General features: G+C 47.4%; 2 protein-coding genes across 2 annotated transcripts; both read right to left on the bottom strand.

The window, feature by feature from the left end:
* Nucleotides 1–7613: 7613 nt before the first annotated feature.
* Nucleotides 7614–8741, bottom strand: LOC125941887 (uncharacterized). The gene is made up of 2 exons (XM_049659753.1): nt 8589–8741; nt 7614–7898 (listed from the first exon to the last, which is right to left on the bottom strand). The coding sequence occupies exons 1-2, from the start codon at nt 8739–8741 to the stop codon at nt 7614–7616; spliced, it is 438 nt and encodes a 145-aa protein (XP_049515710.1).
* A 763-nt stretch (nt 8742–9504) lies between these two features.
* Nucleotides 9505–11714, bottom strand: LOC125941888 (uncharacterized). The gene is made up of 2 exons (XM_049659754.1): nt 10386–11714; nt 9505–9664 (listed from the first exon to the last, which is right to left on the bottom strand). The coding sequence occupies exons 1-2, from the start codon at nt 11558–11560 to the stop codon at nt 9505–9507; spliced, it is 1335 nt and encodes a 444-aa protein (XP_049515711.1). The 5' UTR covers nt 11561–11714.
* Nucleotides 11715–17703: the final 5989 nt, after the last annotated feature.

Below are 17703 nucleotides of genomic sequence, written 5' to 3'. Positions count from 1 at the left end.
GTAAATTACAGGAGCATATATAGTTCACCTGATGGGAAATACTGGGCAAAATGATGGCTTCTGAAACGCTGCATGTAATCATGCGAGCCATTGTGACGGCCCACGACTTTAGTGAGTAACCATACTCTCTGGTTTACTTGTACGGCGCTCAGCGACTCAAATGAGGCAAATTAACCACTTCTTGAGGTCCAGTTGGAGCTTTTTGCACCCTCGCTGAGCGCGGGGGATCACTGGGGGGTCAAATTCATTCACATATAGTGGTACAAAGGCCTGCGCTTTCATCGTGTACCATAATACGTCATCTCGATGTCCCGAGCAACCACCGGTGGCGTGAAAAGTACCGGTGGCCAGGTGTCCCGAGCATCGCGTATTTATCACTGTTTACTGTACAGCACGTTGCATACTGTAAAATGCATTAGGAAACTAGTGCTAGCACTGATTCACACTTAGGGGCCATCAACTTCTTTCTGGGGTTTTACGTGCCAAAACCAGTTCTGATTATGAGGCACGCCGTAGTGGAGGGCTCCGGAATAATTTCGACCACCTGGGGTTCTTTAACGTGCACTACAACGCAAGCATACGGGCGTTTTAGCATTTCGCCTCCATCGAAATGCGGCCGCCGGGGCCGGGAATAGATCCCGCGACCTCGGGCTCAGCAGGGCAACGCCTTAGCTGACTGAGCCACCCCGGCGGGTGGGCCATCAATAATATTTTGCCGTTAGAGGAGTGGCTCACGCATCAAACTAAGCACACTTTTCCCCGGTAATGTTGATGACAAGTTAAAGTTGCAGTCGTTTGAATACCAGCTTGCTGAGCCCTGTAACAATAGACCATTGTGTACCTTACGCGCCACTTGGCAACGACCGCGTGGGATGTGTCATGGTTATGTGCGGCGTCAGCCCTGCACCTACGTTACTACGCAGACAAAGCACGCACAAAAATAAAATCGAAGTGCTTCGCGCCAGGCGCAGGCGACTGTAAACATCACTGCAGTGGCAGACTCAAACTTCTGAAACGGATGTAGATTGGCGAGACGAGACGATACGGCACTGCGTCAGAAGGACACAGTAGACGGCGCCGAGGCTAATGCATGTTTTTCCGCTACGTTTCACTTTACAGGCGTCAGAGATCGCGCCTGAAAGCATTTTTTTTCAACATGGAGCGACAAGAAGGAAACATGTGAGAAAACGTTAAACTTTTCGCGAAGCTTAGCGCTCCGCATGCGTAAACAGTGTGGGGCTCTGTGGAGTTTGTCGAGCGAGCGGGGTGACGCACGTGGCGGACTTTGCCACGCGTCAAGCGACCTAAGCTGCGAAGATAAACTGCGGACGCTTATTGATAGTTGTTAAGTGCTCAAGCGCCGGCCAGCTGCTGCCTACTCAAGTTGCCAGTTTATCCGAAATGCTGTGCTTTCGCAACAGCTACTAAGAAGAAAGAAATAATGATAATACTTCACCACATGAGTTTCTTCTTGCTAATCCAGCAAATTCCGTCAGTCTGTAATACTGACGGGAAGAAAAGTTTTCAAATGTCTTTTTAGTGAGTTCACGAAAATCAGCGTTCGTAGTTAGCGTCAGCTAAGTAGATTCAGCCATGTTTATACCAGCCATGGTAGCCCAATGCCTACGGCATTGCGCTGCTCAGCTGAAAGTCGCTGGTTGAATGCCCCATTCATGGCCTCGATTCGATGGAGGCGAAACGCTGAAACTCTCGTTTACCATGCATTGGGTGCACGCTAAAGAACACCAGGGATTAAAAATAAGGCGGAGGCCTCCACTACATAGTTTCATCGTAGTTTAGGCTTGTAATAGCCCAAAACTTAATTTTAATGTTTACACTCGTGCACGTTTGCCTGCGTGCTTTTAAAGCGAAAACTTTACAAACCTAGTCGAGCCGAGTTTTGCCGTCGCCAGAAACTTGACCTTAATTTCACCGCAGGTGCACCTAGCCTTGGCAACGCATCACGTGACTCACCGCGCCGAGCTCTGCCACGGCTTGGCGCATACGCTCACCGCAGCTAGGTCACCCTACCACGTGACTCGCCGCGCGCCTGGCTAAGAGGAGCGCCGCGCTCGCTCTCATCCTGCTCCCGCGTTCGTCGTTGTCGTCTGCTTCGTCGTCGTCTCTTCTGTCATCGTAATGGAGAGGGCACATTTACGGGGGTATGAGCCCTTGGTTAACGGGGTATGATCCATTCATGAGCAATTGACGAGGTGTTTTAACGCGTTTGAGCAACGCCGCCGCCAGCGTGCTCGGGAAAGGGCTTGTCGTCGACATTCCGATTCTAGAGTGAGGGCTTTCGAAGCCCTCATGCTATATCGAACGTGCGAGCAGGATGAGAGCGGGGCTGGGCCTTTTTCTCGGGGCGTTGCGCAGGAGCGGGAGGCTTTGAGCCGTCTTCGGCAAGCGGCGTCTGACCACCCCACGGATATCGCCCGGCGAGCTGCTTCACTGAAAACGGTACGGAATGCCAAGTGCGCGAAGCTATAGCGCCGGAGACTGAGGAAGAGCGAGCCGTTCGGCTCGCAAAACGCTTGGACTTTTCGGCTTGTAATTTTGGCGTTTAATTATGGCGATTCACAGTGCCGAACTGGCATGTCAGATCGAAATGCCGAACCAATCGTATCGTCTGTCACATTTCATTCAGATGATTTCACTACTTCAGGACCTTATGACCAAATAGACTTCCAACCAGGTTGGTATTCACTGTTGTTGAAGAGTATCCTTCTGCCTCCGTTTCAGAGACCCGTTCACTGGAATAATTGCACTGGGAAGTGCTTGTTTTGTGCCTAAAGAAGTTGGCTGTGGATGTTTTGGCTGGTACGTAAATAACGTACGCATGAATGTTTTATATTTGTAATAAATAGCACCGAAGAAAACAAGTGGTTTGGGTATCAGGCTACTGCGCTTGGAGGTCGAGGTTGGAATCGCGCAGCGGTGCACGTTTTTTTTTTCTGTTCTTTTTTTAAGGCTACGTAGGAACCTACTTGGCGACACTCCAACGAGCGACCGACCCACTAACGACCCAGCCAGGCGAAACCACGAAATGGTAGCCAAGGAAAGCTCCCCTTTAAAATGGCTTCGCATTGGTTGGTAGTGCCACACTGTTCTACACTGATTACAAAAATGACGACTTCCTACACTAGATATACCTGTGCTGCGAGTGTAGGTAAAAACATCACCCTAGTTGTAGCACGCTATAAAGTACACAAAAAAGGCGTTCACATTTTTTATTGATTTCACAGATCGACTACAAATACTACAAAAGTAGCTTTGGTGAAGAGCCGATGGACTGCATTCGTCTAAACAATCAGCTCAGTGCTGAGGCCATGGCTGTGTTTGGCACTGTGTCTCTCAATGACATGGCAAACAAGCACAAAGCCATCAACTGGGCTGCACAGTTTTCTTGCTCACGTATTTCGCTTTCTAATCAAGTGAAAATGAAGCGTAGTGAGAGAGGTTCTAAAAAAGGGGTTCTGTTCCGTTTGGAGCGTGCCATAAAATTATTTTTGCTCCGGTCGTAACCACTGTAGCAACCTTGACACGGAGAAAGTGATAGTCAGCGACTCGCTCTTGCAAAGAAGCTTCGTGACAAAATGCTCACATCAAATCTCAGTGACAATTTTTTTTAATTGCTAAAAAATAACAATGCATCAATGAGGTCCTACCCATGTCTAAATTCTCTAACAACGCCGCGAATAAGGCATTATCGCACACAATCATTAACTCCTTCCCCAGCTAAAAACAACATTTGTATGTATTATTTTTTCCCCAGGAGAGTAACCAACAGCAACCAGCTACCGCTCTAGTTTATAAAAAGGGACACATTGAATAATTAGCTGTCAAGACATGGTTATTGTGCAGATACATCTGTTCATGTCACTGCCAAATGTGATTTCAAGGTTACGCGTGTTCATATTGTTTTCGTGCTAAACATTCTGTCTTTATTTCATCGCGCATTATTTCTCTTTCCGGGCTCTGCCAAAGGCTTGCAGTAATATACAAAGAAGTCAATAAATATATTGATGAGAGAAGTCATGCCCATTGAAAGATTATGCAGTTACCCAAAATAATTCGTAAAAAGATTTTCCGCGGCGCATGTAGCTTTTCGATCGGTAGAGTAGTGGTTAACCATGGTCACCAAGTGGCCAACAAACAAAAAAAGCGTTTACAGCGTTTGAGCAGCCTTAGTTTGAGCTGTGCTGCTCGTTGAAACGACGACAGCGCAAGAAGAAAAAGTTATTCCAACAAATGAGCTCTTGTACTTTGCGCCTGTGGTGGCTGTCGGTGTGGTGGCGCGCACCGTATCTTGAAAGCGATCTTCACACGGCTTACCTTTGTATGCGCTGTGCGTACGCCGCTCAGTTTCCGTTGAAGCAATAGACCGCACGAACCTTCGCGCGCTGCAGCGGCCGCGCTTACCCACGCCCCCGTTTTGACAGTGGTCTCCGGTCATCGAGTCTATTCATGTTTGCTTGTGCGCGCTGACACCAAGCTTATTTCTGTTTCTTGTATATATTAATGACTTGTATACATGTATGGAACCAGGGGTTACAATAAGGCTTTTTGCGGACTACTGCGTGATATACACACCTGTTAAAACAGTCGATGAACAGACAAAGCTTAACAAGTCTCTACAAAACATCGTTACCTGGTGCAAAAAATGGGGCATGCAAATTAACACACAGAAAACTATGTGTATGACTGTGACACGTAAAAAAGAGCCCTTAAATTTCACATATAAATTAATTAATACTTCGTTGGAACGAGTAGACTCAGTCAAATATCTAGGTGTCACAATAACAAAATCGTTGAAATGGGACGTACATATCAATAACGTTTGCGCACGCGCGTTCAAACAACTCGGATTTTTACGAAGAAAGCAAGCGACAGCCCCCACCTCGGTGAAATTAACTTCTTATAAAACCCTCGTTAGACCGATATTAGAATACGGCAGCATAGTATGGAACCCGCATCAAAAATATTTAAACTTAGCATTAGAAAAGATTCAAAGCAGGGCGCTCCGCTTCATATACGCAAAGTATTCAAGGTATGACAGCGTAACTGCGCTTCGCACACAAGCAGGCATACCAACACTTGCTGGTCGGAGGAGGTTGGCCTGTTTGAAGTTCCTTTATATTCTTTACCATGATCTGATAAACATAACAAAATCCGACTACTTGGTGCCCCCCGGACGTCACTCTAGTCGAACTAACCATGATAAATGTATTAGACCATTCTTTTCGCGTTGTAGCACACTAAAATACTCTTTTTTTCCTTCAACAATAGATCTGTGGAATTTCCTTTCCAAGTGACATTATTTGCTCACAATATGTGCACTCGTTCGTGTCGGCACTCGAATTGCACCTCGAGTCATTATCGGAATGATGAACGCATTGTGGTCGTCTTGGCTGAGCGTTCCTCAAAAATTTATCAATGACGTATTGCCCCCAACTTTTTGCACACGCGCCGGTGTCCGTACGTTGTTTCGTACTTTTCTGCACTCGGTTCTTGCGCACGTTTGTCCATTGGATGGTATGTTAACACACATTACACTTGATACTGTTTCTACACTACACGGCACACCCTATGTGCAATTTTTTATGTATTAACTGCTTCTTACACCTTTGAAGGCGTAAGCACTGTACAGTTTGTTTTTGTTTCCTTGTATTTATTTCTTGCTTACATGGCACGGCGATTGTAACCATTGCCTTTTTGTTTTGAGCTTGCTGCAAACCACAGTATGACAAAACGCTATGCCTGTACTGTTTGTATGTCCACTCCTGTATGAGCCTTTCATGGCTTACAGTATTGATAAATAAATAAATTAATTAATTATTCAGTTAGTAAGCGAGTGTTGGGCTGCTGAGCACGAGGTCGCGGGATCGAATCCCGGCCACGGCGGCCGCATTTCGATGGGGGCGAAATGCGAAAACACCCGCGTACATAGACTTAGGTGCACGTTAAAGAACCCCAGGTGGTCCAAATTTGCGGAGTACCCCACTACGGCGTGCTTCATAAACAGATCGTGGTTTTTGCACATAAAACCCAATAATGTAATGTAATGCAGTTGGTAAGCGAATGTGTCAAGTTTATGCGGCCGATAAAACTACTATCCCTACTCCTTATAGCTCTCTACTAATTTGCTATCGCAATTGATGCTTCGCCTTTCGGGCAAAACTGCGACATTTTTTTCACTGCTTCCTCAATCTTTCCCACATTATAATTTCGAATATCCCTCACTTTCTTCTTGTTGATTAGCTTGGACAGTTCAACAAATTCTATCTGTCCTCTTCATTTACATATTTTCGTGCTTTGTCGTTTTTTATTAGGTATTTTATTACTTAAGAGAGCTTACCTACTGGTTGCCTTGGTGCCTTACCTCCCACTTCAACTGCTGCTTCCGAAATCAGCCTAGTTACGGTTTTATTCATCACCTCTATATTATCTTCATCTTCCTCTTCTAAAGCGGTATATTTGTTTGTGAGCACCAGCCTGAAATGGTCTGCTTTTACTCTTATGCGTCTAGGTCGGCATGTTTCTTCTCGACTAATTGTACCTCTTTCTCTCTTCAAATTGACAGAAATCGTAGACCGCAGTAACCTATGCAAACCGCACTTTACCCTAAGTAACAATTCTACATCCTGTAGTATGTTAGTTAGTTATGTAAGGTTTTGTGGCGCAAAAGCAACTAAGGCTATGATGCGCCATGCACAGGTTGAAAATATGTAACTTGATAAAAGTGCTTCAAGCAACAAAGATCATTTACATTAAAATTTGTTTAAGAACCCTGTTTCATCTAAAAAATTAAAAACATCGTCTAGAGATACAAGTGCATTTTCAGCTAGGATCAGGGATGGATGAAGTGGTGTTAGTGTTTTGTAAAGTTCATAAAAATATTTCTGTATTTTTTCCTCCAACGCCGGACATGTTATTAAAATGTGATTCACAGTTAGGAATTCTTGGCAGTGGTCACAAACCGTTTGTTGTTCATTTTTCAATAGAAAGTTATGTGTGAGATGTGTGTGTCCGATGCGAATGCGACATAGAATGACTTCCATGAAACGTTCCTGGTGATAAGATGTCTTCCACTCCTGTAGTATGGGTTTTACTATTTGTAGTTTGTTATTTACTTGGCAGCCCCACTCGTGTTGCCACTTTGAGGTGATCGCAGCACGGACCACCCGGACACAGTCCTTGAATGGAAGATTTATTTGTCTAATTTTGTTACAGGCTGTGAGTGCTGCACATTTGTCCGCCTTTTCATTTCCCGGGATTCCCACGTGACTTGGAACCCAACAGAGACGAATTATTTTACCACGCTTTTCACATTTGCCGAGCATTCTCAGGATGTAGCCGAGAAAAGGTTCGCACTCTGATTTTCTATGGAGAGAATTGTTGTGTTGCGTGGTTCATGCGAAGGAGCAGACAAGTTTCCAGGGGCGAAGCGACGTTTATTGCCACATGTTCATCGGTGCGTGGCTGGTTGAGATAAGCCCACGCGCAGGTTGCGGCGCACGCCTTTTATTCGTTTTGCGCGCCTGCGCATTAAGGACGGTGGCGATAGGCCGGACACCACATCCCTCCCCTTTTATATTGGCTAATTTACCAAGCTAAACTCCAGCTTGATATCTGTCCGGTGGTCGACGGTCTCTAGTCGGGTAGCGTCTTGCACCCGCCGTCTGGATCTCTTGCGAAGCGGCAGGACCACTGGTGGTAGGAGCGGAGGATGTAACTGGGTCGACGCTTGGTGGAAACGCCAGGAACTCGTACCCCTCTTGGTCAGATGCCTCGCGGTCCGGATCCGTGGTCCGCACGAGCAGCTGGTCCTTGTGACGACGCCAGGTGAAACTGCCTCTGGGTGTGGTAGCACGAACGTTAAAAGACACAGGGCCGGACTGCTCCACAACAACACCAGGGACCCAGTTTGGTCTGCCTCGATAATTGCGAGCCATCACTTGGTCACCGACTGCTATGTGACGATCACGACGTGGGCGAGCCACGGATTGCTTGAACTGATTATATGCAACCCTTCCTCCCACCGCTGGCTTGACAACATCGAGTTGATTTCGCAGCCGTCGTCCTAGTAACAAGTTTGCTGGTGACTCATTTGTTGTCGAATGGGGCGAGTTGCGATAGTTAAGCAAAAACTTGTGAAGCCTCAGTTGTAATGTGTCCGCTCCGCTAGATTTACGAAGAGCGTTTTTAAGTGTCTGAATAAAACGCTCTGCAAGCCCATTTGAGCTGGGATGATACGGTGCTGTAAGCACGTGACGACAGCCCAATTCTTTTACAAAAAGCTTGAACTCTTCGGAAGTAAACTGCGGGCCGTTATCAGTGACAATGGTTTCTGGGAAACCAAACCGTGCAAACAGCTCTCTCAATCTGTCAACTGTAGCCTCCGACGTAGTCGAGTGCATAACAAACACTTCCGGCCACTTGGAGTGCGCGTCCACGACTACAAGAAACATTGCGTGCAGAAAGGGGCCAGCAAAATCTATATGTACGCGCTGCCATGGTGCTGTCGGCCAAGACCAAGGATGCAGGGGCGCTTTGCATGGCTCGCAACGTTGTTCTTGACAACTTACGCAGGCCTTGACACGATGCTCGAGGTCCGCCTCGATGGACGGCCACCACACGTAGCTGCGCGCTAGTTGCTTGCTGCGCACGATGCCTGGGTGCCCTTCGTGGAGTTCGTCCAGCAGCAAGTTGCGCAACTTTGCCGGCACGATCACTCGCATCCCGAACATGATGCAGCCTTGGTGAACTGTGAGCTCGTTGCGTCTGTCAAAAAAAGGCTTCAAATCGTTTTCAGTCACAGACGCCGGCCACCCCACATTTATGCAATCTATCACTTTACAAAGCAAGGGGTCCCGAGCTGTTGTTCGAGCAATGTCCTGGCTTGAAACTGGCATTGATTGCAACCGCAATGAATAAAAAGTTTCCTCTCTTTCTTGTGTTTCGTCTTTCACAATTGATAGCGGCAGGCGCGAGCAGAAATCGGCTTCAGCATTCTCGCTTGATTTTCTGAAGATAAGCGAATACCGGTAAGCGGACAATGTGACAGCCCATCGCTGCAAACGCGCTGCTGCGATAGTCGGAATGCCGGTTGTTGGGCCCAAGATGGTTTGAAGCGGTTTATGGTCGGTGACTAATGTGAACGAACGACCGTAAACGTAGAAATGAAACTTCTTAACACCAAAATTATTGCAAGGGCCTCTTTCTCGAGCTGGCTGTATTTCTTTTCGGCATCGGTCAAGGTACGCGATGCGAAAGCGATTGGCTTCGTGCTGCCATCATCTAAAACATGAGAAAGAACCGCGCCTAAACCATAGTGCGATGCGTCGCATGATAGCTGCAATGGTTTGCACGGGTCGTAGTGCGCCAAAGTTGGTGGAGAGGCTAGCAAGTTCTTTATCTTGGTGAACGCTTCCTGGCAACACTCATCCCAGCACCACGTGGCGTTTTTACGTAGCAACCTGAAAAATGGTTGCGCCACCGTTGCTAGGTTAGGAAGGAACTTGCCGTAGAAATTGACGACTCCCAGGAACGACTGCAGCTGCTGCCTGTCTTTAGGGGCTGGAGCCTTGAGGAGTGCGTCAACCTTCTCCGTCGTTGCCGATATGCCTTGTGCGCTGATTCTGTGTCCGAGGTAGCAAAGGTCCTGTTGGAAAAACGAACACTTCTCTTTCTTGACACGAACGCCTCTTTCAAGAAGTCGTTTTAACACAGCCTCCAGATTGATGAAATGCTCTTCATCATTTTTACCAGTCACCAGAATGTCGTCTAGGTAGCAGCAAACCCCGTGTAAGCCCTTCAGCATGGTGTCAATTATTCTTTGGAAAATCCCGGGAGCGGACGAAATTCCAAATGCGAGTCGATTAACAGCAAACAATCCTTTCTGCGTATTCAACGTGAGGTATTGTTTTGACGACTCAGACATGACCACTTGCTGATAGGCCCGGTTGAGATCAATCTTCGAGAAGTGCTTACCTCCCGACAAGGCTGTGAACAGGTCGTCTACCTTCGGTAATGGATAGCGGTCGACATCAAGGCACGGGTTAACGGTCGTCTTGTAGTCGCCGCAAATCCGTATGCTACCATCTTGCTTGATTACGGGTACCGCAGGCGTAGCGTATTCTGACGTCGTAACCGGCGATATAATTCCCAGCTGTTCCATTTTAGCCAATTCAGCGTCAAAAGCTTTTTGCAACGCGAACGGAACGTTCCTGGCCTTTAGGAATCTCGGCTTCATGTCAGGTTTAAGAAAAAGTTCGGCGCGCTCTTCCGTTATTGTGCCTAACTCGTCTTTGAAAAGGGGTTGGTACTTCGCCAGCAATGCGTCCAGCCTCTTTTTTACGCTGATATGAGTAGGAGTGTCTGACCTTGTAATGTTGTTCAGGTTCCAGATTTTCGCCCACTCCAGCCGGACGGCGTGCAGCCACTCCCGGCCCAGTAGAGGTGGTCCCTTGTGGTCTACGACGTAGAGTGGGAGAATTGCAGAATGGTCGCCGTGCTGCACGTTGACCGATGAGACTCCCTGGGGTCGTACCAGTGCTCCTGTGTAGGTACGAAGTTTAACTGTCGTAGGCTCCACTACAGCCGAAGGAAAGAGCTGACGGAACTGCGTCTTTGACATGACGGAAACAGCCGCTCCCGTGTCTAGCTCCATGTTCACCAAGACGCCGTCGATGGTCATCTGCACGGTGACAGGGTCGCTCTGAGCTGCCGACACGCCGTTTAGACTGAGGGTCGAAGCTTTCCGCGACACAACCGTCAGCATCTTCACATTCTTTTTCGTCTGCTTTTTCTTAGAAAAAGTCTTACCACTGCTTCGGCAGGCTCTCTGGATATGCCCTTTCTTGTTGCAACTGAAACAGGTTGCGTCCAAGTGAGGGCATGCTTCACTCGTGTGTTTTGGCGAGCCACAGCGAAAACAGCTTTTGCATGTTTTCTGCGTCTCTGCTTGCACCTTGTGCACATCGCCGACTGCGGCGTCGGCGCCGCGTGCCTCAGCAGCACTCTTCTTAGCCGCTTCCATTGCCAGAGCCCGCTCCACCGCTTTCTGGAACGTAAGCTTGCTATCTTCCGTGAAAAGCACTCGCTGAATTTCTTCTCGTAGCAGGCCGCACACGAAGCGGTCCCGAAGGGACTCGTCAAGGGCGCTTCCAAATTCGCACGTTTGCGACAGTTTACGAAGCTCGGCAACATAACTAGATAAGGACTCGCCTTCTCGTTGACACCTCCGGTGAAACTTGGCCCGTTCTCCAATGACGGACGGCTTCGGGGACAGGTGGTCGCTCAAAACTTTCTTGAGGTCTTCGAAACTCTTCGTAGAAGGCAGTTCGGGAGCTGTTAATGACTTCAACAACCCGTAGGTCTTCGGACCGATAATGCTCAAAAAGGCGTGTACCTTGTCGCCGTCGGGTACTCGGTTTACAATAAGGAACGACGTAAGCCGCTCTTCGTACGAAGCCCAATCGCTGGCGGACTCGTCAAAGGGTTCCAGCTGGCCCAGTCGCCCAGTGAAGTGCGTCACTGCTGCCTCGGCCCCAGTCATGACGACAGTCACAGGCTCCGTGAACTGCAAAAAGACAGTCTTCTTCACCGAGTGAATTTCGGAAACACTTGCCTTCCAAACTGAAGAACGACGTCTTCAAATCCCATCCTCGTCGCCAGTTGTTGTGTTGCGTGGTTCATGCGAAGGAGCAGACAAGTTTCCAGGGGGCGAAGCGACGTTTATTGCCACATGTTCATCGGTGCGTGGCTGGTTGAGATAAGCCCACGCGCAGGTTGCGGCGCACGCCTTTTATTCGTTTTGCGCGCCTGCGCATTAAGGACGGTGGCGATAGGCCGGACACCACAAGAATTAAGTGAACTAAGGGAATCTGTGTAGACAACTGCTTTTTTATAATCTTCTGTTACTATTTTTTCCAAGGCCATAAGCAGGGCATATACTTCGGCTGTAAAAACCGAAGCAGACTGTGGCAACCTAAGACAATTTTCCCAGTGTTCCGATACAACTGCGCTTCCAACATGTTCATTTGTCTTGGAACCGTCAGTGTAAAACTCGGTGTAGTCATTGTATTTATTTTGTAGTTCTAAGAAATCTTGCATTATGTGTTCAAGCGGTGTTTCTTTTTTCTTGTGGCATGTTAGGGTAAAATCGCAAAAATGTGCCAAACCATGCCATGGGGGGAGTCTGTTCGGTCTTTCGGCGACCTTGAGAGCCTCGCTCGGAACATTGTAGCTTTGGCACATATCTTCGAATCGAAGGATAAGTGGTCTCACGCTATGTGGTTTGTTGGCATAGTGTGTTCTGTGTGTGGTGTAAGTAACAAGAGTGTGGCATATATGATTAGGTAAAGCTGTGATTCTGAGCACGTATGAAATTGTAAGCAAAGCTCTTCGGTGCTCCAAACAGGGTTCGTTACTGTCGGCATATAGACTTTCTACTGGTGAGGTTCTGTACGCACCAGTTGCTAAGCGTAGTCCGTGGTTGTGCGTGGGGTCAAGACGTTTGATGTACGACTGCCTTGCTGACCCGTAAACTATGCAAGCGTAGTCAAGAATGCTGCGCACGACAGAGCGGTAAATACGTAACAGGCATGTTCGGTCGGCGCCCCAATGCTTACGTGATAGGACCTTCAGGATGTTAAGTGCTTTGTTTGCCTTAGTTTTTACGCTGTTAATGTGGGCGATAAAGTTTAGTTTACTATCAAAAATGATTCCTAAGAACTTTTGCTCTTGCTTAACCGGTAACGGGCTTTGATTTAATTTGAGAGCTGGGTCAGGGTGTAACCCCTTTTTTGTGAAAATACCACTGCCACAGTTTTTTGTGTAGAAAACCGAAATCCATTTTTATCGGCCCATTGCGTCAACTTGTTAATTGTTATCTGGATTTGCCTTTCGCATGTAGACATACCCGCGGCACGGTATGCAATTTGAAGGTCGTCGACGTATAAAGAGTACATAATGTTGGGCGGTATAACTGAATTTATGGAGTTCATCTTCACCACGAAGAGAGTAGTGCTTAATACGCAACCCTGTGGGACGCCATTTTCTTGGACAAAGACTCGGGACAGTGTTGCTCCCAGACAGACTTGAAATGTTCGGTTTGACAGAAAATCGGCCAGACAGTTGAGCATTCTGCCGCGTATTCCTAGTGTTGCTAGATCTTGTAAAATGCCATACCTCCATGTGGTGTCGTATGCTTTTTCTAGGTCGAAAAACACCGCTAGGCAGTGCTGTTTATAAAGGAATGCCTCACGTATGGTGTGTTCAAGACGAACGAGATGGTCAGTTGTTGAGCAGCCTTTCTTGTAACCACACTGATGAGTGTCTAGTAAGTTATCTGTTTCGAGAACGTATGTTAGTCTTATATTTATTATGCTTTCGTAGGATTTAGCGAGGCAACTTGTTAGTGCTATAGGTCTGTAGCTGTTAGGTGTATTTGGTGACTTTCCCGCCTTCAGAAAGGGAACAATAATAGCCTTTTTCCACTCTGCAGGCATTTTACCCGTTTCCCAGATCATGTTAAAAAACCGCAACAAGGCCTCTACCGCTTTCTGGGACAAATGGGCCAGCATAGCGTAATGTATTTTGTCAGGACCCGGTGCTGTTTTCTTACCCGAAGAGATTATTCTGTTTATTTCGTGGAGTGTTAACGGGGCATTGAACGGTCTATCTGAACTTCCCGTTGTCGGAAGCTTTTGTTTTTCGGCGGACTGTTTGTGTTTTAGGAATGTTGCTGAATAGTTTGCTGAGCTAGATATGGTGTAGAAGTGCTCGCCTAATATGTCTGCTTGTTCCTGGAGACTTGTTTGTGTGCCTGGAGTTGACAGTATGGGGATCGTGTAGGGAGCATAGTTGCCCCTAAACTTGCGAACCTGGTCCCACATTCTCTTGGATGTTATTGAACTGTTAATCGAGGAGATATAGTTTTTCCATGAATTTCGTTCTGCTTGTCTACGGATATACCTCGCCTTTGCTTTCGCTTTTTTGAATAATAAGAGATTATCTTGGGTTGGGTACCTTCGGAAGATACCCCACGCTTTGTTTTGAAGTTTTTTAGCTTCTGTACATTCATTCGTCCACCAGGGTTTTAGTTTTTTACTCACAAATCCAGAAGATTGGGGAATAGCCTCTTCCGCCGCAGCAACTATGCAAGCAGTAATCCTCTCATTCGCTTCATCTATGCTTAGGCCATCTAAGATAACTTTTTCTAAACTGGCTTTTTCAGTGAAGAGAGGCCAGTTTGCTAGGTGCAGTTTCCAACGGCGTGGCCTAGAAAGTGTTATAGGCAGTACGGATGTTAGTTTTATGACTGCAGGCATATGATCACTACCGTAGGGATTAGCTATTACAGTCCAATGAAGATCGGTGAACAGAGATGGGGAACACATTGCCAAATCCAGGCAACTCATAGCTCCTGTGCTAGGGGAACAGTACGTGGCCGCACCAGTATTTAAAAGGCATAGTTCATTACTTAGGATAAAATCTTCGATTGTTAGTCCCCTATGGTCAGTTTTTTTGCTCCCCCATAGTGTATTATGCCCATTAAAATCTCCCGCTATAAGAAATGGTTCCGGTAGCTGGTCTAAAATCAGGTCTAAATCTCTTACAGTGAACTGTGTGTGTGGAGGAAATATAGAGGGAACAGATGGTAATGGTTTTATGTGCTAAAATGGTGACAGCAGCGGCTTCTATGTGGCTATTAATGGTTACTGCTCTAGCTGGAATTCCGTGTTTCACAACCACAGCCACACCGCCCGAAAGCCGGTTAGCTTGGGTACGGTCGCGCCGTACAACAGTGAAGCCTTTTAAGATATTAATGTTTTTGTCACATAAGTTTGTTTCCTGTAGGCACAAAGCCACAGGGGAGAGGTTATTTAGTATATCTCTTATGTCACCTAAGTTGTGTAAAAGTCCTCTGCAGTTCCAGTGGATAATAAAAGCCATTTTAAAACATAAAGGTAAAAAATGCCATTATGATTCTATAAGGTATAAGATGTTAGGTGACATTGTTTGGAGAGGGTTATTAGAAAGGAGGGATAACTTTTAGGTTACCACTTTCTGAATTAACGTGGTTATTGGGATTTTGTCCCTCTTGGCGCGCTCGAGAGAGCGCTTGTCCTTCGGTGTCGACGACACCGGGGTTTTTGCGTCTACCTCCATTGCTCTCTCAGAGGCGCTGGAGGATCGAGAGTTGGGCGCCGGGACACGTGTCTCGGGCCGTGGAGTTCGATTGAGTTTAGGGCCTTGCGAGACTGGTGTCTGCGGGCCCTTCGAAGACGATGGAGCAGCTCTGGCTGCTGCCACCACGGGGGCGGGAGGGGTCACTGCGGGACCACTGTGCGTGGGCTCGGAGGACTCCCGAGGCCTCTGTGACGCTGCCCCCACCTGCGTCACATCGGCATAACTTCTTCTGGAGAGGTAAGACAATCGCTTTCGTGCTTCAAAGAACGAGATTTTTTCTTTAACAGTTAGTGCAATTACTTCCTTTTCTTTTTTCCAGCAAGGGCAAGACCGCGAGTAAGCTGGATGGTCCCCTTTGCAGTTAACACAGTGTGGAGAAGAAGTGCAATTGTCAGATTGGTGGTCATTGGAGCTGCATTTAGCACAGGTTGTTTGTCCTCGACATGCGTGTGAAGCATGTCCAAACCGTTGACATTTGAAACATCGTCTGGGGTTGGGGATATATGGTCTGACATTTACTTTTACGTATCCTGCATTCAGAGAGGTAGGCATTTCGCTTGTCCCAAAGGTAAGTATAACATGTTTTGTCGGAATTTCTTGATCATTTCTGCGGATGACGATTCTTTGTACTTTAGTCACGTTTTGTTCTTGGAAACCCTCCAGCAGTTCCTCATCACTCAAGCCAAGGAAGTCCTCCTCGGATATCACGCCCCTGCTTGTATTTAGTGTTCTGTGGGCTGAAATAGTGACTGCCGCGTCGCCAATGCTGGTAAGTTCTGAGAGCTTTTGCACTTGATCTTTGTCATTTAGTTCTAGGAGGAGGTCCCCGCTAGACATTTTTGAGGCTTTGTATGTTGATCCAATTTTGTCTTGCAGGCACTTGGCCACCAGAAATGGTGAAAGCTTTCTTATGGGTATGTTGTTTTCACTATGCATTACATGGTATTTGGGGAATGCTGGGGTATTGATCCGAAAGGAGAACTGAAACGTTGCCTTCGGTGCGGCCTCTTTTCAGAGGCCGATCATAGACAACAGAGGTTTGCGCTGCCATAAGAAGGTGTCTATATTCGGCAACAGCGCCGACCACCCACCACGGAGCCCAACGAGGGGACGCGGCAGAGCTTGTACACAAGTCTGCACGACGCCAGTCGTACGCCGCTACTATAACCAAATATGGTGTACCCAAGGTAGGATAGCCACACACGGTTAACCCTTGCCGCCAGGGAGAATGGAAGTAAATGGAAGAGAGTAGAAGACAGGAAAGGCGAAAAAGTATGAGAGAGAGACGAAGATTGGGGAGAGAGAGACAGGAAAAGGCGACTACCGATTTCCCCCGGGTGGGTCAGTCCGGGGGTGCCGTCTACGCGAAGCGGAGGCCAAAGAGGTGTGTTGCCTCCACCGAGGGGCCGTAAAGGTCCAAACACCCGGCATCGGCTCAACCTCCAGGATCCTCTTTTCCCCGGACACGGCTAAGCCGCGCACGGCTACACGCGGGAGGGGCCAACCCTCATGTGCTCGGGTACGTGGTGTCGCAACACACCAAACGCCTGCTTACGCAGACGCCCCTGCGGGGGAGTTATTTTGTGTACGGAAACCAAACAATATTGGCATGGTCCAGCACTGTTCGAACAAGCATTTTGTAGGCCAGCAAATTTTATCTGGGGGCGAAATACGAAGGTGTCTTCTCAGAAAGAAGAGTCGGTTTATTTCTCGGCATGTACATTGATTTGCACTTGAGGTTATTTTGTTAACATGGCTTTCCCATCGGAGATCGTATGTTAAATTGACGCCTAAATATTTACGCTGAAATGCACAAGTGAGAGGTGTGTCATTAATAATGTAAGTAAACTCAGATATCTGTTTCTTTCTTACTGTTAGCGTTACAGATTTTTCGGCATTTAGATCATCTGTCACTCCTGATACCAAAGAAAAGGCAGAATTTTGTATATGGTGATTATCACTGTGATTAATTTCGCGGCACGAAATGCAATAGTCAGCGAATAGACGGATGTTACCATGTAATCGGGAAGTCCAATTTTTTATGTATAATAAAAATAAACCTGGATCCAAAACACTGCCTTGGCGCACTCCCGATGGAACAGGTGCTAAATTGGAAGCTTCGTTATGAATATACACGAATTGTGAGCGGTATAGATCGGCACAGTGACTCATGAGTGCACTCACTCACACTCGCATTCATTTCAAAGGGGTGAGTGTGAGTGGAGGTGAGTACGAGTGAGTGCCAGTGAATGTTAGTGTGAGTGCGAGTGCGAGCGAGTGCCAGTGAATGAGAGTGCAGGTGAGTGTAAGTGAATGCGAGTGCGAGCGAGTACCAGTGAGTGTGAGTGCAGGTGAGTGCGAGTGAGTGCCAGTGATTGTGAGTGCAGGTGAGTGCGAGTGCGAGTGAGTGTGAGTGCAGTGAGTGCGAGTGAGTGCTGTGAGTGTGAGTGCAGGCGAGTGCGAGTGAGTGCCAGTGATTGTGAGTGCAGGTGAGTGCGAGTGCGA

This window comes from Dermacentor silvarum, unplaced genomic scaffold (genome assembly GCF_013339745.2).
Source record: "Dermacentor silvarum isolate Dsil-2018 unplaced genomic scaffold, BIME_Dsil_1.4 Seq545, whole genome shotgun sequence".
NCBI lineage: Eukaryota > Metazoa > Arthropoda > Arachnida > Ixodida > Ixodidae > Dermacentor > Dermacentor silvarum.
This window is presented reverse-complemented; position numbering and strand designations above follow the sequence as displayed.

Excerpts from the sequence above, each read along its gene's own strand:
- LOC125941887 (XM_049659753.1), bottom strand. The coding sequence starts at position 8,741 with ATGCGAGTGATCGTGCCGGCAAAGTTGCGCAACTTGCTGCTGGACGAA. Across the intron at positions 7,899-8,588 it reads AGCATCGTGTCAAGGCCTGC|TCCGGCCCTGTGTCTTTTAA; the intron begins GTAAGTTGTCAA and ends GTTGTGGAGCAG.
- LOC125941888 (XM_049659754.1), bottom strand. The coding sequence starts at position 11,560 with ATGACTGGGGCCGAGGCAGCAGTGACGCACTTCACTGGGCGACTGGGC. Across the intron at positions 9,665-10,385 it reads AACCTGAACAACATTACAAG|GACCTTTGCTACCTCGGACA; the intron begins GTCAGACACTCC and ends TTTTTCCAACAG.